This window comes from Opisthorchis viverrini (assembly GCF_000715545.1).
Source record: "Opisthorchis viverrini unplaced genomic scaffold opera_v5_175, whole genome shotgun sequence".
In the NCBI taxonomy this organism is placed as follows: Eukaryota; Metazoa; Platyhelminthes; class Trematoda; order Opisthorchiida; family Opisthorchiidae; genus Opisthorchis; species Opisthorchis viverrini.
In genome coordinates this window covers 303,692-330,476 of record NW_008751833.1, presented here as the reverse complement: position 1 = coordinate 330,476, position 26,785 = coordinate 303,692, and the positions used below count along the sequence as shown (strand labels likewise).

At 41.8% G+C, this 26,785-nt stretch overlaps 1 protein-coding gene across 1 annotated transcript in view; it reads right to left on the bottom strand.

Annotated features, from left to right (window-relative positions):
* T265_07579 (hypothetical protein) overlaps positions 1-26,448 on the bottom strand; it is a gene marked incomplete at both ends in the record, with an annotated part of 28,450 nt that extends 2,002 nt beyond the window's left edge. Inside the window, 4 exons of the mRNA XM_009173136.1 lie at positions 4,668-4,834; positions 13,264-13,593; positions 20,689-20,986; positions 26,296-26,448. Coding sequence (XP_009171400.1) covers positions 4,668-4,834; positions 13,264-13,593; positions 20,689-20,986; positions 26,296-26,448 — 948 coding nt within the window. The remainder of the gene's footprint in view (positions 1-4,667; positions 4,835-13,263; positions 13,594-20,688; positions 20,987-26,295) is intronic.
* Between the last annotated feature and the right edge of the window lie 337 nt (positions 26,449-26,785).

The window sequence follows — 26,785 nt, the reverse complement described above, 5'->3', positions numbered from 1 at the left end:
TCGGTCGATTATATGGAAAGGGCGAGTGCAAAGCTTTATTTATATTTACGCGCTTAAAAGAAAAGAGCATAGCACATCAAAGTGGAAAACTATAATTTCTTACTTTTGCAATAGATCATAAGCTGTTAGCAGTAATGGTTTCAGTAGGTGACTGTCCAATATGTCAGTCGTCCGGGGGGGTTTTATTCGCAAGCAGTCATTTGGGGGTGAAGTGAGTTGTCCTAGAACCATAGGAACTACACTTAACTGATGACCAACTCACTGTGTAGAATAACGTGTCAGTGACCATTGTTTCTCGTTTGAACAGAAGCAGTCCAGCTCCTTCTGGGAGACATTTTCGTGAAGAAGGCTGTCTGTAAAAAAACATATTAGGGTTCTTTGTAATGTACTACTCACAAGGTTGCTGACAATCCATCGACAGCCCACGACCGGTTTCGCCCTTCTTGGGGCTCATCATGTAAGCGCAGTCCCCAGGTTTCCGTCAATCTTATGTTTTACTTGAAACCAAACTGCACGAAATTAGCAAATATACACTCATTTGCAAACTAATTTGGTTATTTCGAGAGACTCACCTGGAACCCAGCTGAATCTCTCGTTTATGATATTCTCAAATTAGTTTGCAAATGAGTGTATATTTGCTAATTTCGTGCAGTTTGGTTTCAAGTAAAACATAAGATTGACGGAAACCTGGGGACTGCGCTTACATGATGAGCCCCAAGAAGGGCGAAACCGGTCGTGGGCTGTCGATGGATTGTCAGCAACCTTGTGAGTAGTACACTACAAAGAACCCTAATATGTTTTTTACAGACAGCGTTCTTCACGAAAATGTCTCCCAGAAGGAGCTGGACTGCTTCTGTTCAAACGAGAAACAATGGTCACTGACACGTTATTCTACACAGTGAGTTGGTCATCAGTTAAGTGTAGTTCCTATGGTTCTAGGACAACTCACTTCACCCCCAAATGACTGCTTGCGAATAAAAAACCCCCGGACGACTGACATATTGGACAGTCACCTACTGAAACCATTACTGCTAACAGCTTATGATCTATTGCAAAAGTAAGAAATTATAGTTTTCCACTTCGATGTGCTATGCTCTTTTCTTTTAAGCGCGTAAATATAAATAAAGCTTTGCACTCGCCCTTTCCATATAATCGACCGAATGTGTTAAAATGTCACGCAACGTATGTGTTGAAAAGAGCGTGTACTGTAATTGTGGGTCGAATGCCGACTGCTCGTTAGTTTTTCATCCTAAAGGTAGCTTCTCGGCCGAATGAGCCAAGTGAACGATTGGGAATACGGAGACAGGTGCTGACAGTGTCTGGTCAGTACTTAGGTCGATAACAGAAGAAAACCATGTGACAAATAGGCAGCCAATTTGGAATGAGTGACCTAATTTATCACCAAGTCCAAGGCAGTTTAAGGGGAACACGTCAACAACATAAAGCAAATGTTTTGATTGATTTACTGTGAGGATTTTGGTGGAAAAGGAAGACAATAAGCGCTGAGATGAGTTTGACTTGGTGATATGTCTAGGTATAGAACACTCTCCTTTTTAGCCCGTAAGACCATTTTGTCAAATAGCTAACTTCGATGTCATGCGCACAAGTGTTAATTCATTCTCTCTGTACAGTAAGTGTAACTTTCCCCACAGTTACAATTAAACCAGTGTACACAGTCTATAAAGCCTATACGACCTTGAAAGTTTAGTCTACTCTGCTCGTATATCTCCGTCACATTACATTTTCACCTTTTTGCCTAGGTTAAGCGCCAAACATTGTCCTCCCCGCTTTCAGTGTGCAAAGAAGCCTATTTTTTCGGGTTACTGGCTTTGATTGTGACAGGATCATACAATTGCTTCCGTCCACCAGTCTCCGCGTCGTCAGTGCGCTGTTAGAGTGAACATTGATCGCGAGGCACAGACAGGATTCGGCAACTTCAACTGAGTGGCAGTTAAATGACTACGCAATAATGTCAACTGGAATCTGTATGGGTCGCAAAGTCGTCTGAAACAAGTTAACTGAAAGTTCGTAGTAAAAAAGCAATGAAGCGGACCAACTGTTTACTGGAATACGGTCTCATCATCAGTAATTAGAACAATTCAACGTTCTCCGATTCCCTCTTAAATTTGGAGCTCAACTTGCAGGTCTAAAGAGGAGCCCTTTACGGCACCACTGCTATTTTGATAATTCTGTTATTCTATTTGTAAAATTTCGTCCTACTGAACTGCTTTCTGGACAGACGGTGAAGATACAGTTATCATGAAGCAGTTTTCTTCTAGATAAAATCGTATGGAGGCGCCTGACCTCATGGGAGAAAGAGGAGTCAATCTACTTACAGTGCGATCACTCAGCTGGCACACCCTAAGGAGTATATAATTTTCCGTTGAAATCCGATTTTTGTAACTCGATGTTTTAATTTTCACGACAATCGCCCAGCATCATCAGTCACTGCAATGTTCCTTTGAGTAATGAGAAAACAGGACTGTAGAAAAGAGCAAACGCCTTAGGTTCTTACATCTCCCGAAAAATCGAGTGATCTAGAAAGCAATTGAGAGCACGAACATCGTTGGCATTGGTCAGAGACCAAATTTTATGTTGTCTCCAGCCGAAAAAAGTTGTTGTCTTGCAAGCCTGATCCTGAGAAGTGAATCAGAGTACGAAGATTTCGTAATATCCTCGTTTGCATGCTTCTGGATCATAGTGTCCTGCCTGTAGGATTTTTATATGTAGATTGGGAGGTGGGAGGTGAAGCTCCTCCATATAAGTGGAAATTGAGCATTCATAGCACATGACCAAATCATCACACTGGGTGTATCTGTCATACAAACACTAATTTCATGTTCCTCGGAATTTTTTCCACCGGAGTAGATCGGACCAGACGGATACCGTCCAGTCGCATTACACATTCACATCTCGAGAGGAAAGCAACGCTTGCCGCTGACAGAAAGTTTATTAAAGTTTTTATCCAGTGTTGTTAATTCTTTTTCATGAGCTTCAGCCATTTTTCGTTTACTATATAAGCAGCACAGGTTAAATTAGTTTCCAAAACGCCTGTGACTGCCGTACTTTACCACTCAGTAGAAACTTACGTAAGCATAAATGATGCACATTTGTCCGTAAATAAGCTGTAAAAATGCAAAAATTCGTGTTTTCGAGATTCACCCATAGACATTAAACTAGCTTAATGAGTTTGAACAAACTACTCATGAGCACGCGCCAGAGGCCAAGTCTCACATAGTAACTACGTCTGTTGTTGATAGCAGCGTACTGTGGCGAACAGACATACAAGAAACCCGATTGACTGGGGCACGGTTTTTGTCAGTGGTTAAACTCCTTACGATCTGATAACGATTTCTGGATGGCATTCACGCTGCATCAGGTCAGTCTTCCTAGATTGAGCGCAACGGCGGTTCGCTTTATTCAATAGATCTATAGTCAGTGATAAATTTTTTCATGCCTTGTTCTATGCGAATCAGTGTGGTGTCCCTAGGACCCTACTAAATCCAATTACCGAGCTGAGTATAATTTGGCGGTCTAATTAGTGGCACAACCCTGAAGTAGGCGTTGGGGGCATTTTGAAAAGTTTGGTCCAAAATTATACCTCTTAGTTCTTAGCCAAAGAAACACGCGAAACATGCTCGTTTTCGGAGGCCCAAATCTATCTACGGACGGGACTACAAACGGTTCTGTAAGGATTGTCATCAACACGTTCTCGCCTCCGCGTACCTGACAAAAACATATGGCGGATGATTCCCACGTACATACTCAATTATAATATGTTATTTCACCGGTATTATATTATTATTATATTATATATGGTATTTATACATATCCTTGGTATTGGATATCAGTAAAAACGCTGCAGCTAAAATAAGCGAGTAAAAATGTGGTTCCCAAAAACCGGACTTTTTATTAAGCAGACATCTTCGTTTTGTTACGCTAGCTTGACTGAGTCGGTTGTTGCCGTAGTGATTGTAGTCATGCAGTCATTTCCGATGAGTTTATGGTATTTTACGATCATGAAAACCGGAGCAATAGTTCTTGCGAAAATCCATAATCCCTCTAAGACTAACAATCGTAACCACGTTATTTTCTTACTGCCATTGTTTGAGTTGATACTTGAGGTTTAGTCGATTACAAGGCTCAGTATTTGACAATTGGGTGTGATTTTCGGTAGCTATGACGTGTTCCTGATGAACTAAAGCAATCAGGCAATTGAGTCCAGAGTGCCAGTCTTAACCTTTGAGCCCTATTTATGCATCCGGGGGTCTCAGCGATGCTGAAAAATTATTCCACTAGACTTCTCCGCCAGAGGTATGATTGCTTGAGTGGACAATGAAATTTGGTGAGCTGCAAAACTATTTACGTAGATGGAGATAGTTTCTGGTTTGAGCACATACACAACAATACAACATTTTGGTGCAAAAAGTTTTACTCCACACGTAAGGGTTTTGCAGCTAATAGGATTACGCGGCTAATCGGCCTCGTCGTTTACAGACACATCTACTCAACCTGGAAATCAATGTTCGTTAAATCTTAGACATGCCACTTTCGTGAATCAGGTTTCACTCGAAGTTACTTGTATACCGGTGCGTGGTTATACTTCACATATTGCACGGTGACGTGAGGCACACAAACATTGAAAACGTCCATTGTCAATTACTTACGGAATCAATTTGTACTCTTTCACATGGGCGCCAGAAACATAAACGAAACTGCGTCACATTCTGACAGTCGTAAGTTTCTGTGGTCCATCGGACCGAAACTCCTAAACCGCATTGCTGACTGCAAACGCTCCACAATGAGGTTTCTCTCTTCTGCTTGCTACAAGGGGCTGAAATTAATTTAAAAAGTTAACAAGTCAATCAGGCAAGTTACAAAACACATTTGCCTGAACTATGCTCAATGGCACTCAAGATCCTGGATTCGGATTGAATAGTACACTAATAGTAAGCACCCACACCAGATCTTACTGTTGATTCACATATACCTTTCAGTCTCCAAATAAAGCCTGGAAATTTGCTGTCTTTTCGATCAAGCAGTGTAGTTGACACTGCCATTTGTGGCAAAATGAAATAGTCGTTAATCGCTTCACAGTTTTATTACTCGCTGAGAAAAAATGTATGAAAAGAATTCAGTAAAGTCTGAAGTTAACGTTTTCAATTCATTCGTGTTTCCTTGTCTAAAACATCAAACCTGACAGTTATTTTCGTTTTTAGCTGTTTGTAGCTAACTTGGCACGTCATTAGTTTCGCACGCACCTCACCAAGAAACTGGCTCTTGGAAGTATTGTTGCTAAATCAGGATAAAACACATCCATTACAAGCTAGTACGAACGTTATGACGTCAGAATATCCTGTCATTTACAAAGCCGGAGACGACGAGTTTTTCCATCGCGAACCTCTGGCAACATCCACTTCCATCTGAATGATCCAACTGTCCAAACCCACATCTGTCTTTTGCAAAGCGAGGAAAACGGTTTAATCCGGTGTATTCATATTGCTATAAAGAAAATACTGTAATGTAATAGAAAAATGCCAGATAAACGATGAAATATATCAACAAAGTATAATCGAAATCCGGGCCCTCCATATTCGGAGTTTAGTTTCACTTTGTAGACTCCACATGTCTACAGTGTCACTTCTTCTGTCTGGGTGTTCAACATGGGATACTAAGCAATTTCCAGCCGAGTACAATCCAGTCATTCCTACTCATCTTACCCTCGATTATAATATCATCCGGTTTGAACAATTTGATTCACTTAGCTTCACCTCCGAATATGTAGGACAAGATAACGAAAAGAATTCTTTCGCTCACCTTATTGTCAACTGGAGTAGATAATACGATGAGAGGATTGGCTCAAGCCCAGCCATTTTATTTCATCAACGTACTTTTCACTAAAATGTCTGTCAGCTAGAAGGTTCCAGTCTCAGATGTGCATTTTTGGCTGTTAAGAATTGGATCATTCAGCTAATATCTAAATGAAATGCACTCATTGTTACGTTGGTGCGATAAAAACGAGAAGAACGTTCAACTGTTTCCCAAGAAATGTGCGGTAACCAAGAGATTCATCTAAAGCCCTCAACACCATCAAAACATTTAACTTATTCTAAGCTCTGACCTAGAAATGACAGATTTGGAGGGGTTTAATCTTGATCGAGGATCATTTAGACGTTGCTTTCAACTATATGGTTTATACTGGATGGATTTACATTGCTACACTTCACAGCAGTGCCGGGGACAAGCCCCAGAAACAACTGTATATATGAATTCTCGGAGATATTGTTAGCGGTTTCAGTCCTTTGTAGGCTAACCAGGCAGACACCATCTTCAAATTCTTCTGTAATTGAATATCTAATCGGATATCTGGAACCAAATACTCACCTGCTGGCGAAAACAATTTGTAACAGAAAGGTGAATGATGATCTTGTTTTTAGGGCAGCTTTTAAACAAAATATTCACTGAAATAATGTCGTACACCAGGAGTTCATTGAAGCCTCACTTTGACGCGCATGAGTGTTATGTCAACACATCATGGTCCTCTAAATGTGACATTTGTTCGGATCGAATGATTTTTTTGCAGTGACAACCATCTAGCAACAATCGCTATCTTCTGTTTACTCGGTCTAGTGTTTGTTGAAGGTGTTTACTAACACTTGCGCACCACGACGCCACATGGCCACTTAATTATGCAAACCTCCTGACATTACACAGCAGAACCTAGGAACGTGATTTGTTCCAAAGCTTCAGGTGACTTGTATGGTTTGCTTACGGTCCGTGATGGCTTTTCGTAGACATTGTGCTCGAATTCCATCTGTGTTGACATACCGGAGAGTGGAGTCATCATGTAAGGTACTTTTGCATGTTTGCAGAAGCTTTGTGCCACAAATCAGTACATGGCTTTTGTTAGCAGGGGCCTCAAATTAAAAGCTACAAGCTTTCGCCATTTAAACTCCTTGCTTTCCCCATCTACGTGGTAAAAATAATGTATTACGGTGCAAAAAAGACTATTATATCCCAAAATAAATGCAGTATGCTTATACGCAACTAGCTCATTTGAGGATTGCTAAAAGACATTGCCTCTGACATTTAGGAAATTGTGGAAAGAACACACCTCTTTCACGGAAACGAGCCTGTACCATACTAACCTGGGGACACAAACCTACCAGGAACACACAGTGAACTCCCATGAACTTCATTAGAGTGTTTTACGAAACATCGCGAAGCATTTGCGTCGATGCCCGTTTTTTCTCTTCACTGTCAACATGAGTTCTAGATGTTACCCGTACTGCTGTGGCTCTGTCGTACACCGCTGTTAGATGTGGTGGGTAGCTGAGTCAAACACATGCAGTGTGCCTTAATGTGGGGCATGCCGCACCGTCACCATATGGATAGAAGTGAAAAGAACGTCAAGCACCGTAGAGAGTGAAACGTTCTGGCCGAATGACTATTTCTTGTATACTAAAATAGATTCCATTTATCCCTCATAACTCTAGATCAACCCAGAGAGACCCTATTACAGACATAGTGGTGCGAACCTCAAATGTTGTACATCACTTGGCTTAGTATCGCAGGGCGTTAAACCAGCATTTTTCGAATTATTTTGATCATTTGACTGAAATGGGTCGTAATCGAGGATACTTCTTGTTAACCGATAAATAGATGCTGAGGTACGTATACTTAAGCTTCTGCCAGTGATTACCTAACATAAGGTTGTCGCATTTCCCAAGGAACGTTGTACTATTATGAAGACGTTTTCCCCAATAGCCACGTCCACTAGCTAGAGGCAAAGCAGATATCCGATCTCATGAAAGGAGCTTGGGATAGCTAGGTGTTTCCACCATCTCTGTGTGGGTGCGGGTTTCAGAAACGTTCAAAACAACCACGAAAAAACGGGCAAAATTTTCAATATTCTCAGCTGAGGAGCGCAAGGTGAAGAGTGAATACACTTTAAATGAGCAGAAAGAGAGATATTGCGTATTGCAAGAGAGTAAGAGAACGCAGACGAATTGAGCTCCGTTGGGTAGAAGTGTCGCATAAATCTGCATAAAAATTTCTTGCGCAAAGTGAGCCTGGATTAACTTTGATATTTTCATCATGATTTTGTGAAGAGTGAATACGCACAGTATTAGTCAGTCAAAATATGATACTCGATTAGGGATCTGGAGATCCGTTTGATTGATCCGACCGTATATATCGATTTCCTTGCTCGTGAGCAAGGAACTTGAAGGTGTTTCGGCTGCCATGCTATTTGCCCACTGTACTTATTTTTCCAATAGTTAAGTCAGAGATGATGTTTGTACGCGTGCAGCTCGCTTCTGTTAAACTTAAACTGCCAAATTATGTGACATCTCAAAAAAATTTCGAAAAAGCAGCTTTGTGCTTTCATCTGGAAATCTAAAATTGGTTTCAATACGGCCTAAACTTACCGACGTGTTTACCCACAGTAGGCCACAACACTTTCTTGACTGGCTTTTTAAAAAATACAAAGCCAAATGCAGAAGACCTTTCCTTACCAACTCCAATCAAGCGTAAAATTTAATTCATCCTTAAGCTTGAAGATTTTCGCTGCTTCTCTACATTTCTCTCCCGATATCAGCATCCTCCCGAAGAGGCTCGTCACTGACAGTGACTTATATCCAAATCTTTTATTCTGGGCCATCTTACATAGTGTGAACAATAAGGTCCTGCTTGTGTCCGATTCTATAACCGAAGCAAGTTCTATAAGGCCTGAATTCGACTGACTGCCAAAATACACGGAACTATTTACGTGGCAAGCCTCCCGAAAGCCGCTTCGTGGTTTAGTATCGACATCATTCTCCACAGAACAGAGCTTGCGTCTCCACACACCAATGGGACTTGCAGTCCTTAAATCGAGTTGATTTTGCCAAATTGAGAATTCAATGTTTTTACGTGACGCCAGAATTTGTCATCGAAATGAATACGGTAAATTGAATCGGACCTGGTATCCACAGGGCTGGCTGGTCTGTAACCAGACAGTTGTTTGATCCCATACTCATACGCACATTCTGGGATCTTCCCTCAAGCCCACCGCCTCAACATACTGAATCGCTTTAATCACTATTTCCCGCTGAATATTTACGTTTGCTTGCTATCTCAACCTAACTCTCATGAAACATTTAGTATTGCACATTCACCCGGTTCAATGCACAAATTGGAGCCGCCCCTTTAGGAGACCTAACATCCTTCGGTTTCGCCGCTTATGAGGATTGGTCGTGTGACCATTGGTAAACCGGCTCAAGACGTCGGCCATGGTATAACTCACCGAGTCATGACAGGTAAAAGTGAAGGGATTTGTGAGGGACTAAACTTCATTCTCACACATTTTTGATTGCCAGACCATTAAGAATGACATTCCACAGCAACGGTCCTAATAGCATTTTGACTGTCCAAGCAACGCTGTTGATCTCCAATTCATTTTAATTACACGACTAATACTGATAATTTTGGAATTTTGCTATTGCAAAGTCTGTTTTTGTTACATTGCTCGAGTGGGTGAAGTCGAAAAATACGTTTAATTTTGGTTAAAGAGGCTGGTGAGTGTGCCATTTTTTCGTTAGGTGTACCAATTCCTGTTTGAAAAACATTGCGAATGATATTTTATGGTTCCCACGCGTATTGCTCCCTATCCTTCACCACTTGTTCAGGATCCCGGCCGCTTTTCCATTTTATATGTCGGACTTGCTTATTCATCCACATTCTACTAAGCACTGAAACTAATGACAATTTATGGGTTGTTTTTTCGCTAGTTTATTTATTGTAATTTCAGTTACTTGCGAATGATATTTTATGGTTCCCACGCGTATTGCTCCCTATCCTTCACCACTTGTTCAGGATCCCGGCCGCTTTTCCATTTTATATGTCGGACTTGCTTATTCATCCACATTCTACTAAGCACTGAAACTAATGACAATTTATGGGTTGTTTTTTCGTTAGTTTATTTATTGTAACACATTTCAGTTACGCACATCCAAGATGAGTCATGCATGTACGTCAACAAGCACCCCCTCCCCTGAATCATTCACGAGCTGTTGACCATATTCCCACATTTTTCTAATATCCACATAGACCGGAAGCATTGCATAAGTGCATGTCAGAGCATAATGTGAGCGAAGGCAAACTTCTTCATAGATGGCAGCAGCAACCCAAAAAGTGACTTNCTATATATATATATATATATATATATATATATATATATATATAAGGCTCCCTTTTATTGCATACTTGGTCCAACTGGTCCACCAAGGCCAAGATAAGAATTTCAAGAGGACGATGCACGAGCCACGTAAGTGACCTTGTTTGACAACTGAATAACATCCAAAAGACACATTACTGACCATCTGGGTAAGATCACCGCCGCCCTTTTAATTGGATCATCGGAACTCGGCTTCAGAGCTGTAGACTGACGTTGCGGAATACAGACTGAATAGGTGGGCGGTCTTTTCTCACCTACAGGAATAAGCAACAGTATTAGTCAGTCAACGCGAATGGTGCATTCATTCCCCTGAAAACTTGTTTCCGCTTAAAGATTTGAACTTTAACACTTGATCATCCCTCGCTCATTACATTTCCCCGCAAAGTCTCTGGTCAGCGCCTGTACCAAGTCAGGTACTTTAGCTGAGAGGTCTCGCTTATATGGCATATTGTACTTAATTATCCCTAATCGTAATACGGGTAACTTGAAACCACACCGTTTTCGCCCATCTGTGAAGCGCAAAGGTATTAGAACACTACACCACCCTACGCTATTCAGCAGACGATCCTAAAACAAGCCTGTCTTCCTAATCGACCTTAAACCCTAATTAACAGTCTAAAACGCGCTAAAAGAATGGAGACGGTTGTTGCGTCCATTGCGAAAAATTGCCTGAACGAATCACACCACCGAAAATGATGATAGGAAGAACAACGAAAGCTGATACGTCGTTGCACTACTGAAATTTTTGTAGTTGTAAAAATGCTTCCGTTGTCAGTTGTCACCTAGATGAAGTATATGCCAGCCGTGTGGAACATCATCAGTGGATTAATTTAAATCCGTTTTGAAGTAAAAGTGGTCTAACTTTAGTGCGTGACGCAGTGATTTTCGAGCACCATACAGTAGAGTGTTCCAAGCTTGTCCCGTTGAACAATTCGTGGTCAGGTGTTGTGTGCGAGCAAGCCCCCAATAAAATTATCCTGTTTCGGAGTTAAAAGCATTCGCCATATAGGGCTCATCTAGACAGTGCCTTGAGAATGATTCTGCTGACTAATAGGGGGACATTTAGTCTTCTCAAAAATTTATTGGCTCAGAAATTACCCGGTTACTTATGTCGAGGTCAATATTGAAAATATTACATGAAAATTGCGTAATCGTTCACCTGCCTCACATTTTAAGTAGAGCGAACATATCTCGCAGTTGAAAGCACTAATCAAGCTGATTATGATAGTTCTAAATGAAACAGATCAATACGGAATCGGGTTTTCGCCAGTTAAGCTGTACTACTTCACCGGTAAACATGAAGTATTCGAGCCGAAGCAAAGTTTCGTGCCTGCTAGCAGTCTAAATGTGTACTATGAGTTCGCATGTAGTTACAATCACCAGGTAGTCAATATGATTCAAACTAGTATCCGGGTTTGCTCCCATGAGAAAAAGTATCCAAAAAACGGCGCCCGTTCCTCATTCCCCCCCCCCCAAGTTATGCTAATCGCGTTACTTTTTCGGTCTTGATGAACAAGATAAATTGCATTCATCTTTACCGTTTAAATGAGAATACTTAATACCTGTCCAAAACTATTCTGGAAGACCGGCTTCTCTACCCGTAGTGAGCCGACACAGAGCCAATTACCAAACTTGTCGGGTGTTTTCACAAACTATCGAGCTACAGGTTAGGCTCCTTTGGCTTTACTATGTTCTATTCATTATGGGTACTGATTCCGGAACTATTTGGGTTGTGGCTAAAAACCACTTTTTGTAGTGGAATTTCCGGTAGCTTCGGGTCACTTCTATCCCGCTGAAATGTTTTGTAGTGTTACTGTTAGGTCAACGTCACACTGCATAAGAGCAAGTCTCAGCAACCACTCTCAGGTCACATACTCATTAGTAAAGTTCATTTACCATATAGGTAGTGTTGTGTCAGATAAAATACTTTAACAGTTTGGATATCGTTTTATCTGGAAACTTAGATGACCTTTGGGTAGTACATTCTGTTGTAGACTATTAACAAAGGGGAGATCGGTCTGAGATTCAGTTGAGTCATCCGTAGATACTAACATATTTGCAACTAAGTGTAAACGTTCGTGTCGCGGAAAAAATTGACAAATATCTCAGCATTACTCCTACCTGCCGAGCCCCAATTAGAATCAAACCGGTAGCAGGCTGTTCATAAGTTCCAATAAAAGTCCCAGATACTGCGTGTCATAGCAGACGTGTGTCCAAACTGTCCCTGCGAACAGAAGTGTTGAAATTTTCTACATTTATATGCCCGCGGAATTTCCCTCACCTCTCCTACCAGTTGTAAACAGCTACAAAAAGTTGCGATTCTTTTGTTTTCCCATAAACCTATTCGGAGATGACCACATCCGATAATGGATTGACAAAACAAATTCTATGGATTCCCCTTTCGGAGCACATTAAGTTGCAGTGGGTTTCTAGAACTCGTCGGTTGTTTGAACTGCAGACAGAAGCAAGGTCTCAGAAGCTCAAAGCCTGTCAAGAGCAGATAGCACTCGGGAGTCTGTTTCATCACAATAAACAAGGTGTTTGCAATAAAACTTACGAGTCGTTCTGGTTTAAAAGTGACATTATGTGGGTTGACTTGGGTCTTAATTTCTAAAATATGGCTGGATAAATCCGTGGACCGGCTGACATGGGTCTGTATGCAAATTACTCCAAACCGGTCCAGTGCAGGTTAATGGCGTTAAAATGAGGTCTCTAAATGTCGTCCACAAAAGTACCCACTTTCTTGTATGGCTGTAACCCACGGTAATTCACCGTTTGTTTCAATGGCTCCATTCCGAAGATTGCTTGAAAATGCCTCCCCTTGCTTGGTTGACTTGGTTGACGATGTGCACTAGACTTGCAATGATAAGGAAGGCATGCCCTAGATTTTCGTCAAAATCGAATTTGACATGGTTTTCCGGAAACTGCTAAGCTCGGCAAACATTCCAACCACCAGTTCTCTTGTATTGTAACCAAGAAACAAAAAAAGCACATCATGCCACCATACCACTTCAAACCGAATTGACTATGACATGTACTGTCCTTACCACGTGCCTGAAAATTGAGTGCGCTAGCTCCATTCGGTTTTGGAATCTCATCATCCATTCGATCTGGATTGACAACTGTTACACACATCCAGCGACGGCAACATTCTCCTGGTCCTGGAGGCATTAGCTTCAGCTGCATCATTTCTCCGCTGTCAGTGACCGGCTGATCGCACAAGGCATCAGGTGGACGACGAAGCTCTTGTTGAAGGCACACATCCGTACAGAGTAGCGTCCCATCTATACAGACACATTGGTGCCTGCAGCCGGACTTTTGTACACCACTGTGTGCCAACCACGTGTTGTTGAGGTAACACGAGCGTCCGTTGATCTCTGTCAACAGATTTGGGCGTAAAAATTTTCAGTGATTGATATCAAACGAACGGAAATAAACTTCCCGCCACTAAAAAAATTGACACGCTGATCTCAGAGTACGCGGTATATCGGGGACCTTTCCAAACAGAAAATTTTTCTCCCAGCGGAGTTTACAGAAACGAAACGTTATGGAACATTCAGTCACTCAATGCATGGGATTTTATTCTGAAAAAAACATCTTTGACAAACTCGGCTGTTGCGATGGATTGCAGCCACTATTAAACCCTGCAATGAAATTGAAGAAACTCCAGTTGATGCAACTTGGCTATCTCTTCAGAAAATGAACGAGCAGTTCAAAACAACACTGACCTGAAATACACTCATTTGCAAATAAATTCGGTTTTCACAAGAGACTCAAATGAATCTCTCGTTTATGATATTCTGCAACTGAATGTGCTGCACACAGGCCGCTTCATCTTTCGGTTGGCATAATATTCGAGATATCGCAGTATATTTTCATAAAGGAAACTACTCACAAGGTTGCTGAAAACTCTTCGGCAGCCCACGACCGGTTTTGCCCTTCTTGGGGCTTATCAGGTAGGCACAGTTTCCGTCAAACGTTTTGTAGAATATCATAAACGAGAATTCATTCGAGGTCTCTCGTGAAATCCAGATTGATTTGGGTTCAAGTAGAACATAAGTTTGACGGAAACTCGGGGACTGCGCCTACCTGATGGGCCCGAAGAAGGGCGAAACCAGTCGTGGGCTGTCGAAGAGTTTCTAGCAACCGCGTGAGTAGTTTCCTTTATGAAAACTGACCTGATTCATTGAGAGGAAGACATCCAAAACATGACAAGATTGAGGTGGCTCCTTACGGTGCCTTTTAGATGGCGGACTTCTGTGATAGAGTTGTCCCCCAAAATCTGTTCTGTCCATAGGGTGGCCGCCTCTCCATAAAAACCACTTTGTCCCAATCCCACAAATTCGCCTTCAAAATGATGGACAAATTGCCAACCACCTTCTCCCTAAAGTACCGGAAATACTTGGCAGTCTTGGTCCTTATATTCCATATCCCAGAACATTTCTTCACAGTCAGACAGTCCGAAAGGCGTTTGGCCTGGAAGTGGGTTTCTTCTGAGCAAAGATAGACCAAGATATTCGATTCTAAGTTTGCCTCTTCTGACTACCTCCGCTGAGCATTCTTGATACTACTTAATCAGCTTGTCGGCCGAAAAGTCCGCAACAGTGGCTTTCGTGTATCACAGCATTGATGTGAGCATACTAGTGATCGGCGCTACCTAGAGTAACAAATGTCTAGAGCTCAGGCATCTCATTCCATCCCACTTGCGTGCTGGTAGTCTAGTTAAGTGGCCCAAAATTTCTGAACGATCACGTCATGAAAAGGGCGATTTTTCACACCTCGAGGGTGATATGAAAATTTTTCGGTTTAGGCAAAAAGAGGTCACTGCACAGTTCTAGGCTAATCTCTAGCTGCTGATGACTATGAATGTAAGCTTTGTGTTATCGTGAAAAATTAATGAACGTTTCACATGTTGTTTCCTGATAGTACTTACTTTGACTGTATGAAACTCAGTGCACCATCGGGTCGCACAAGTGAAAGCATAGTGGATTGTCTTGTCCCCGAATGCAATACAAAGTTTGATTTTCCTGTACAAGCATATTCCAGGCCAATTTCGCTTCCTTTTACAATTGGTTGAGTAGACTCATTGGGATGACCACTGATCAATTAGTCCCACAATGCAAGCATGAAAGAACAACTAGATGTGCATAGCTCAGGCCAGGTTCAGCCGTTTTCAGCTACCAACTGTGCATTTCATCGACATGTATGCGACCTGGATTAAAGTCAATCTTTCCATTGCTGGTTTCGTAAACTGATGATATAAGAGCTCGTCACTACGCCAACAGTAGTTTTTCACGCTATCTCACCACGGACAACGTTCCTCACGTGATGAAAAGACTGGGCTGACCAATCAGACAAATCGAATGAAGAGGAGACTGCAAGGAAAACGAGACTGATTTTGGCATCAAGGAAAAATCTTCAGTGTCCCTAATCCTGTTAGTGAACTTTTGAGAAAAAAGTGATATTGAACTTGCTAGAATCTTTTGTGTTTGTTGTCCATTACACAAAATTGGCATTTCAAAGCGTGTACATACAGTAAACAAAAATGTCATGTAATATGAGAAAATCAAGTTGTTGAATTAAGATTCATTCAACTTTCATCGAAATCTAAGGATTTTATTGATCCTCATTAAAGGCCTCGCCTTAGAAGGGATTATCTTGGACATTTTTGACTGGCAATCCTTATTGGGGAAAATACTTCGTTTTCCTGGCTGTTCCGCCTAAAAAACTCTACACTCAACTTGTGAAAATTTTGGCCAGCGGACAAAAGTTTCATCGTCCTCTTTCTCGAATTAGGCTCTAAGTTCATTTTATGGTTAGTACAGTCTCCGTACTGGTGAGCTGCAATAGGTCACCATCGGGTGGAGATCTCCGTTACAAGATTAATAGAACAAAACACTTGGGGGAGGGGATGGAACAGAACGCAGCTGTTTGGAACTTTAGAAGCAAGAACCGCTTAATTGTCCTGCTGGACTATTCAACTTGCCCGTCCATTCATCATATTCAGTCGAAACAATAAGTACCATGACGTCTTGATCTACGCGCCAGTGTTAGTGGCTAATTATGATAATAACTTGCTCATTTCAAAAAGCATAGGGTGAATTTTTTCAGCACTGGTGCAACAAGCGCAGCAGAACGAAGCTCACTTCTGATGTTTCCGTCAGACACATTCGAAAATTGCACGAAGTGACAGCACTTCTGAAATATTTCAAGACGGCGGTGTAGATGGAAATGCCTTCGTATTCGTTGATTCTTCTATTGGACTAAATCTCCTGTCATTTGATTAAGTGACAGTGACGTAGCGTCATACGCAATCAACATCAGTTGTCTATATGTGCCTAGGATACGGATAAGACACCCGTAAGAAGGGAATCAGGTGCAGCAGTGGGAGAGCTTGTTTGAGGCGTCTTGTAATCTAACGAAGTGTGAAAATTGGCAATTATGAACGGTCACTAGGATTCTAGCATATGCACCCGAATACTGGAATCGGCCGTCGTTGCCTTAACTACACGGGAGATGCGATACTCGGTTATAGCCTAAGTTCCGCCCCGCTCAGTTGTTAGATTGGCCACCTCTAGTAGATTGAATTTAAGCTAAGTATACTACTAGAGCGTTTGTACAAAGTTGTGGATGAATATATTCACAAAGCCGAGTTAAAGGTTGTTGTGAAGCATTATTTGTGAGGTGCTGATCATGATTTTGTTAAACTATTCCAAATTGGTTGACAGTGACTTTGAAAAGAGATGGCTCAGAACCAAGCTAAACTTGCTCAAAAGCTAGATTTCGCAAAAAGGTTACTAGCGCATAACGGTGAAACTTATCAAGGTCTAAATTGATCTCGTCAAGTCTGCTGAGTTATGTTCTGTCTCGGCGAGTTGGAAATCCAAGAGGACGTCAGCGTCGGTAGATGAAAATACAAGGCACATTCTTACCGAGAATAGAATCCACACCAAATGTACTCATTTACATAAAGTTACAACATACCGTTGATAGTGGAACGGTTCAGTGCTCCACTTTGGAAAAATCTGCCCAGTGCTCCTAAAAAACCAGCTACGATCCAAGTACGCGTCTCAGAAACATTGAGCTCTCATGCTTCGTAGGAACTTACAGAATGTCATTCATTATGAAGTAGGTAACACTTTGAAAAAAGTGAGTACGATGTAAGGAAAACGTTCTACGGACTGTTACAAGTATCTGTTACGACACAGAGGGCATATTTTGCTGTGTTGTATTTCAGGTAGCAAGGCATTCATGTTGGAATTTGGTGCGATAAAAATGTAAGCCATCATGTTGGTTAGGAGAACCACTCCAACAGGCCTGTAATCTCCTACTTTTTCAGAATAAAAAGGGAAAAAACTGGCCGGGACACGTGTCGCCCACATAATGTGACGAGTCTGATTGGTACCCACGGGGCAAAAAATGAAACAACAATATTTGCCACCTTCACTATCAGACAATTTCAAGGTTGGTTGACGAACAAATACTCGTCATGCATGGTCACACATTGGGCACTTTTCACTGTGGGTATCACCTAAACTGTCTGTTTAAAAACTACATCCTTCCCAGCATTCCGTGTCAAATCCAACACAGATATTCTGTGTTTAAATTGATGTGAATAATGAGGTATGAACGAAACTGCTGAGCCCAGAATAGTATGCCTCAGGTTGCCCACTGAGGGAGAATGCGGTAATAGTACGGCTAGCCAATAATCGATAACTAAATCAACCTTGCTCTCATGGTACCATGAGTCTTTAGTGCACCAGGTAAATGTGACCACCAAACTTCCAGTATTTCTCCTGAAACCGGACTTTTTAAAATGCTGAAAAACTTCAGTAGTATCGAATATTCACCCTGAAATTAGCCCCTTATTGCAAAAGATGGTTCAGCTTACAGCCTATTCAGGCATCAAGTGACTGCTATCAGGCGACTAAACGCCGAATTCTGCAGATTTTACCAGCTGAATATGCCCACCAAGCAAGGCAATGACATGAAATTTAGCTTGGGATTACTGAACTAATCTCCTTTAATACCATCTGCCATCAAGTCAAAACCTAGTGGAAGAGAAATTCCTGCATCATTCATCAGGATGTAGGCTGTGGAAGTAACAGCGAATTCATATGAAAATAGGACCCAAGAGCATGCGATGGTCATAAGTTCTTACTACATTTAATACAATTTTTCACCTTGAGAAACTGAAGGAATTGAATAAGTAACCAAATAACAAATAGGCACTGTTCCAGAGTCTTTTAAATAACTTCGATATTACTGCGGTGCAGACAGCCACTGACATTATGTGGACGCAGGTAGATTCAAGAGAGAACGCCAGTTGTGCAAAAAATACTGAATTGTATATCAACAAGGACGGCGGCGGACACAGATGGAAAAAACATGGGAAAACGCTTGGGTTCAATACGCAGTTTGCTCTCTCCAAATAAGAGCACGCATTCTGCGGTTCTTTACTTACAGATAAGGTCAATCAGAAAAGCAACAGTATTCATGGTGGTTCAGCTAAAAGCAAACGTATAAGCAAGTGGACGATCAAGTTACTCACTTATAAAACCAGTGATATGAGTTCCATCAAAAGGTCAACTCATCGTTGCAATATAAGTTGACTACAAGAAAGCGTTCACAGCACTGCTAGTTTAAACCCGACCCTCAGTCGCGACACGGACTGTTGTCGACTAGTTCCGAATATGCCGAAAAATGGCATTTGCATAATGGGTTGTTTAGTGGACTTTGTGCATTACTCATTTTTGTTTTCCGTACGATGGTCGTACCAGCTTTGTGAACCAATGAAAATGCACACAAACCAAACGGGGCTTAGTCACTGGTATTCCCTCAATTACAATCAAACGGTGTGTCGAGGTCCATTTGTAGGCGCTCAAGTCATGAGGGTCGAAGTCCTGTCCATGTAGTGACTGAGTTAAACATACAATAGCGTTAAAGAGCGTATTTATGCAGAAACTAAAATTATTATGTTTTGACCACCTGTTCACCAATACTCATCTTATCAATTTGGGTGATAAAGGTATGCGGTTCTTCTCGGGACCCATTCATCACATGAGTGTGAATTCGTTGCACTTTGAACTGACATTCTAAGGAGAAAGGCTAGGAAGACCTTCACACTTTTTTCCGCTGCTTGCGCCTCTTGCTTTGGATTTATCTCTCTGGCTAGTTTCCTTACAGTGCTTGACATGGTAATAAAATAATCTGCATACAGAAAATTGGGAGTTTGTAGTGTAACGTGATCTACAGAATAAGTGGTTTTGCATGAATTTTTCTGTCATTTTGGCTCGGTAATTATGACCAGAATGTGTGATAATCGATACGACTGTGTAATGCTTGAGAAAGTTGTAAATTTTCGGGAAAATGACTCACTTTATACCTTTAGAGACCAAACCACCGGTATCGGAATCACCGGTGGTTCGTTATTCAATCTTGCATCGGTTTCAGAGCATGTTCACAAAGACCTAAGAGGGCCCTCCCTTTGAGAAGGCAGTATTCACGGTATTACCTCTTGTTGTTTTTTTTTCTGAGCAAACTACCGAGAACATGAAGCATTTCCAAACGTGATAATGATCAGTTGAATATGTAATATCTTTGCACAAGCTTTCGTAGAAATTTTGTTGGCCATTTGCTTCAGAGTTTACTGCATCCGGGTATATCTCTTCTTCACGGTATCAAAATTTAACGGTGATCATCCGACTCAAAACATTGTAAATTAGATGCCTTGGCACTACGTCTTCCACTGGGAAGAATGACTGATCACAGTCACCTTTGAAGAGTGGACGCAGCTAGACAACCTTCTTTCCGACCGTTCTGCTTTCAGTTGTACATTCCGTCAACACCACGTAGAAAACGGAGACTCGTAAAAAACAACGTCTACAAGACCCTGATTTGGATTTAACTATTTTATTTGAACCAATGTTGGAGTGGAGTTCATGTAGCGTCATTTCCTGATGAAACAGGATGCAACTTCACTCTCTAATGTGGGTTCTGAAACATGGTAAATTAACTAGGCACATGGACTGGCTGCAACCCCAGGCAGGCTGGAGGTGCGTTCATTGCCCGGTACCTTCAATGCACGCATTCTAACGGAGAATTTTTAGCCTTCAGACGGCGCGTAAAATAACTCTCGGTTCAGTCTTGTGATACTCACGATATCGTACCACTTTTCATCACGCTCAATGCTATTAACTCGTATTCTGTAGGATGTGTGGAATAAGATATTCCGCCATAGCCTTTTCCGGAAGTTACTCCATGACAGTTTTCAAGCAAGTGTCATGTGGTATCGAGCTGCCTTGTGAATAATAACATCAGCAGCGAACCAGGCGGGATCTCTCGAAAGCCTGCTCTGAAAACAAAATCTGGTATCAAGTAGCCAAATAAACTATTGAATTTATTAAGGTTCTACTCTAGTCAGCTTCCCATAATTTCTACGCAAAATGAAATTATGAAATCTACGGACTTACTCCAGCAAACACCCGTGTCCTCACCATGAGAAGGGAATAGCGTCAATTGTTTCCTTGTAGCCATATTCGATGACCGCCCTTCATATGAATCTTTTGGTGCTGACTCATAAAAACAATGCAGTTTTTCTGCAGGATCGCACTTGTATCGCAAAGAACAACTCTCGCCTGCTTGTCGACCACAAATCCAGCAACATTCGCACCCGTCTCGAATAATCGAAACCCCCGGTGAACACACCGGTTTTGTATCTACTGACTGGCCATTTGGACACGTACAGGTGGACGGGCATGCACCCAAAATCTAAAGAATGACGGGAAAGAGGAAAATGATGTGTGAACTAGGTGTCTATCATGAGAGAAACAACAATCAGGAACGGCTTATCTCCTCGATGGATCTGAAATGGTCCCCTCAAAAGGGTGTTTCCTCGTGGGATTTCGTCTAATTTTAAACAAATATCACACTTTTCGCACTAAGCAATGCAATTCAGCTTATATAGGCAGACTTAAAGTGTGTATAGGATTCATACTAACCGCGGGAAGCATTTTGTCTGCAGTGAGCGGTCCACATATCTCTGAAACCCACACACCCTTGCTTGACATCTACAAGCGCAATGTTCATGACCGAGTGTATTCCCAACTGACTGTTCGGGGAAACAGCCACTAAAGAACGTATCCGTATATAACTAATATGCCGTATCAATCACTTAGGACGTCGTAAGTATTGAGCTATCATTGCATGCTTTATCCAATCACCTAGTTTCATTACCCGCAACCGGGATTTCCACTGTGAAATGTGCTAGCGAATACAGCTGTGTGTACATCCCAGACTAACTTACCTATGAATTTAAGTCAGACACAGTGTTGCGAAAGTACATCTTATCATTTATATCTGAGACAGTCAACGAATGATCTTGGCTAATCGTATGAAACGTCTTGGTTTAGGAATAATGCGGGGTCACCTTTTTGGTTCTGGAAGTTCTATCCCCAAAGGGGTTCATATCGAAAATGTTCAGTGTCGCCGAAAATGTTTCTCCTCTGGTGTTCTCGGGGACATTCGGTCAATTTAAATCCACGGGGTTAGAATACAAATTCACGATGACAGTATCATCTGAGGTTGTTCAGTCAGCATGAAATAGTTCTGGTTCTAACAACCCACCGGTAGGTCCGATATGGAAAAATATGAATGCAGCAAACCATGATGGCGACATATCAGGACAATTGACTATTTTTAAAAAAATTATATTTCGACTTCCTAAGATCTGGTACCAAAAGTGTGCAGAAGTTAAGAAACTATCCATTGATAGTTCATTTGATTCTTTCAGTATGAAGCCGAATCTTAAGAATCAAAGTGAGTCGCTTTGCTGCTGGTCACGTAATTGGTGAGAGTTTGGCAACGGCCTGAAACACAACTGGTTTACAGGCAATAAATTAGTCTGTCACCGCTAAACCGACAATTGTATAATCATTCAGCACGGGACACGACAATCCCATGTTGGAATGTGATAGGCTAACAATGCTGAAACCGAGCCAAAAAGTTAGGGGACCAAAAGACTCGAGCGATAGGCCGAAGTTTGGCAGTGATTTCCAGAGCATTCCCTGTAAGCTCCTTTCAGACGCCTACAACAAATTAGGTCATGATCTTCTACTGTTAGGAAAAATTAAACAGAGAAACATTATTCCCATGAGAGAGTGTTCAAATTCACTTCGCACTCTTTCAGCACTAGTTGATGATTGTGAGGCTGTTTGTTCCGCTCCTCGTTTACACGATGTTTCCTAATCTCTGCGGTGCTGCTAGATTGCTGAGTTCGCATCTACCACCTGGTTTCACTTTTGGTTATAAGCGGCAATCCGTCTAAGTCTAAGTGACCAGACTTTACTGTTTAGGTCGCTCCCAATAGCATATTTATCCCAGGTTCACAGTTTTCAAAATCACTTGTGCCTTTCAACCGCGATTCTGAAAAAAAACAAATCTGTGGCACAATCATTTTTGTCAAATTCAGCTTTCATCTGCACAGACGCCAGTGACTGCCCCACACTACACATCAGCAGTCCCTCTCTGTTGTCTCACACTCTTCAAGTTGCCGATGAATTTCCCGTTGCCAACCCCCCTCAGCGAATAAAACCAGGGAATGCGTCAAACTGTGTTCCGTAGAATTAACTTCTTTAACAAGTCTTGCAAGGATATACTTTCCAGTCGAACAGTACAGATTAATGTGGATATCCTCAGTCCATCCGTGGTTATTTCGCTACTGACTACTCGTCTCCCGTTACTTATTTGCATGCCAGACCACGGTGTACATGAAAACCTATGCCTGAGCGTTCAACCGTGATGGATGATAAGCTTATCCGTGATTCCTTGAACAGTAACTGAGAAAATTTTGGACGTGCCCGGCCTATAAAGCGAGGACAGCTAAGTTTTTAAATGATGTCAAGTTAATTTTGGCCTTATTTTGGAGTTTAACGAGGGTCATGAAACGTCGAGATAGAAGCTGGTGGAAACGTGTAGAAAAAGAAAATTAAACTATTTGGATTATAAGTCAAAAAACGGTACATTTCCCGAAGTTTTGAACCAATTTGGCATGAGATGGTAGATTTTATTTTCTATCTCAGTTAGCACTTCTTGATGATATGGATGCTCTTCCCTAATGCAGACTTTTAGGCCCTGTAAGATGATATGCTTGATGTTTGGTCTTGAAGACCTATCCTTTAGTACAATGTAATTCGAATGCCCACACATGACCATTCGAACAGGCACATGACATTTTGACATTTTAAAAATTCAAAAAAAATCCCCGAGCAAGACATAAGGGACAACCACTCCGTGTACCTATTAACAATGCGTGCTCCCCTAGTTGCTATTGGCAGCGTATTTCACGGCGAATGGTGAAGCATACTCATCGCGACCGCAAACAAATTGTCTGTGCTCATAGGAATGAAATGAAACGCCAGAGTAATCAAAACTTTTGAACTTTTTGCAGCCGTAAGTTTGTTCCCGTTTCCACCATATCAACGGAGTGAAAATACCTACGTCACCTGGCATTCTAGCAAGGAAGGACGGTGTAGATCACAGCTAACACAAAACACATCGTCCCAAAAATGGCACTTTTCGTGTGGTTCCCGTCTAGATATTTACGAAATCCCAGTGGTTTGTGAATGAAAACAGTGTAGGCAGTTTTATCACACGTGACGTCGCACTGTAGTGACCACACTGGTACATGCACAAACAAGTGTGTGGATGACATATTTTCACTGAAAGCACTGAGAAAGGTATGCATTTAAAGGCAAAGCGAGCGCCGAAAAAAACTTAGGGGCGCAGTCTGCAACGCATGGGCTTTACCAGTGTCGCATTGGCCCCAATCACGATGGAGTGAGTGAAACCGACTTGCATTCGATTCAGAAGGAAAAACAAAAATCAAATTCAGCCAAGCACATCGAACGCGGAACGTGATATGCGGGTTTCCGTTCATGCCAGTTCATGCCTGATACTGTCACGTGATGACTCAACAATAGAGGAATTGTTCTACTAGGATGGGTTCAGACAAATTTCCGTTCCGAAAAAGGTTCTGTCAGCTTACGCCTCTGTGTTTAAAGGATGATAAAAGAAACTGATGGCCTCAAAACACGTGACTTTTTCAAACCCTTACAAACCTTGTCATAATAAGCACGGAAGAGAAGTGATGGTGCTCGGTAGTACATGGTACGCTAAGTTGGGCGGAACATAGGTGTTGCACGACAGCAACATTTGAGAGATTAAATAGCGACATTGTATTTGGTAGAAGTCGAAAAATCATCAGTAATTTGCTTCTATTCCCAGTGATAACCAGACGATAGGATATACGGCGCTCCGTCTCAGTGACATGCTACTGTTTCACAAGAATTCCGGGTTCGGCAGTTAGGTTACGCAAGTTCTACACAGGAGTCTAGAGGCAAGTACATCTGGCAAATTTTCGTTTTCGAAAAGTAGTTGGAAGTCTTGTGGAATTTGGGAATCAGACACCCATTGTTGACATCGAGGGATGCTTGTAAATTTGGTGACTTGGTGTTGATTGAAGACGAACTGTCCTTAACAAATGTGTGGCAGGAGTCAAGTCTGCCCAGTGTACGTTAATTTCTCTTCACGGACAACATTATGGTATGTAAGAAGGTGACAACAAACTGCTGCCCACAAAATATCGTTCACTTGGACCGTTAGAAAACAGTTGTTACTTCTACAAGGACTTCGATTTTGAATTTGGCCTCGTTCATATGTCTGGTTGGTCGATCTCAAAAGGTGTGGTAATTTGCTTACCTGTTTCTCCTCCATTTCTGGCTCTGTAAAGTTCTCCAAATAAAGACACCAGCCTGAACAACGAATTCACTTCTATTCGCTTGTATTTCGCTCTCATATAGGGCCCGTAAATGCACCTTAATTGAGCATCCTGGTGTAGATTAAGTCAAATCCATTGTATATGCTCCTTTGTATTCTCTGTACTTCTGTCTCGTTATCTTCAGATGTCGTTCAGCGGACGGTTTACTGACGTTTTTGTTGTTTTCAGCGATTTAAGCCACGTCTCTTGCCCCGGCAGAACCAATGGAAGAACTTAATTGGTGTTTCATTCAACATGCACCGAGATTCCTTGGTATTCGACAGAGCCCGGTGCCGGTTTGTTTGTCGATGTTTCCCATGTATGGCATTGGTTGAGTAATCTGAGCCGTGAACAGGGATAAATCCTCACTAAACCCTTGAACGTGCATACTGTTGTTCATGCCGGATATCTTACCACAATATTATCAGAGCACAACGGATGGACTTGATTTATCAGTTCTGAACAGACCGTCCTGATTTTGTCGACTGATGGGCCCGCTGGCGAAGACTTCCGGTTTAGGTACCCACCGAAAGGTTTTTTTATTTTATCGCCGCTCGAGTGTGACCGCGTCCGGTTGTTTGAGTACACTGCATTGAACGCTTTCAGTATGCGAACGTTTATCATCTGCCATGTTGAGCTCCAATAGGGGTTAACCTGGAGTTCGGAGCTTCCCGAATTTCAACAAAACAGATTGGTCGTGTCCGAACAGAAGGAGGATTTTTTAAAATGAGATTTACGTGAATATAAAGCCAACAAATCCCTTAACTATTCACAACGTAGCACAATCCAGTGCAGACCACGGAGAACATGCTGGGTAGTTTTGTGCACTAAAATGGATTGAACGTAAGTTCTGGATTTGATTAACATGCCCTGTTTTGGCCAATATTTGATTCTCCTAACGCATCGGAATTCCTCTATCTGGTGAAATCGTAATAAAGAGGCAGAGGTAAATCACCAAGAAAAATGCTAAAGGAACTCTATGCCCTTATATCAAAATCCTGTTGCTAGAAGAGACAAGCCACCATTAGCATGCGACAGACTGAAATTATTGTCGTTCACAATTCCCATGGAAGATTCTAGTTATACGTTCATAATGAACCGCTTAAGTGATAAGTAAGGGGTCGGTCACTATGTTGGTTTGATTATCACGTGGAGCTTTCCTAAAAGGACGTCAAGGCCGCTTAGATTAAATTATTGGGCCATTGTCGTGTAGAAAGCAAAACAACAAGAACAAAAACCGCGAAATCCAAAAAACGTCACCTACCTGATTCGATTCAGGTTGCTTGCTTTCATGACGCAACAAACATTCATAGCAAGGGGGAACAATAGTTGGGTTTTGTGTAGTGACTAGACAATTCCCCCGATCAACTCCTGTCAAAAACAAGATTCCGATCACGAAAGCTCCAAATTTGCACATTACATGTGGCAAAGCTGCCACATTATCGGTTTATTATACGGAATATTTTTGTTCCCCAACGACCAATCAACTTGGGCATGTGTGTGGGTGCAAAATGAAATCCAATTTACCATGCACTTTAAACCAAAGAATCTAAAGTCCCAATAAGTTGTCTCTATGTGGGTTAACCTGAATGACAGCCAAACAATGGGGGTGATAGCCAAAGCATGTCTGATGTGTTCTGCCTCAACAGATCTGAAGTTAACGTACCCTCGCGCATCTCGTCGTCTTCTAGGTTTCACCCAATTAACTAAAATGGATACTGAAATGGATACTTGAACCAGAAACATCTACCAAT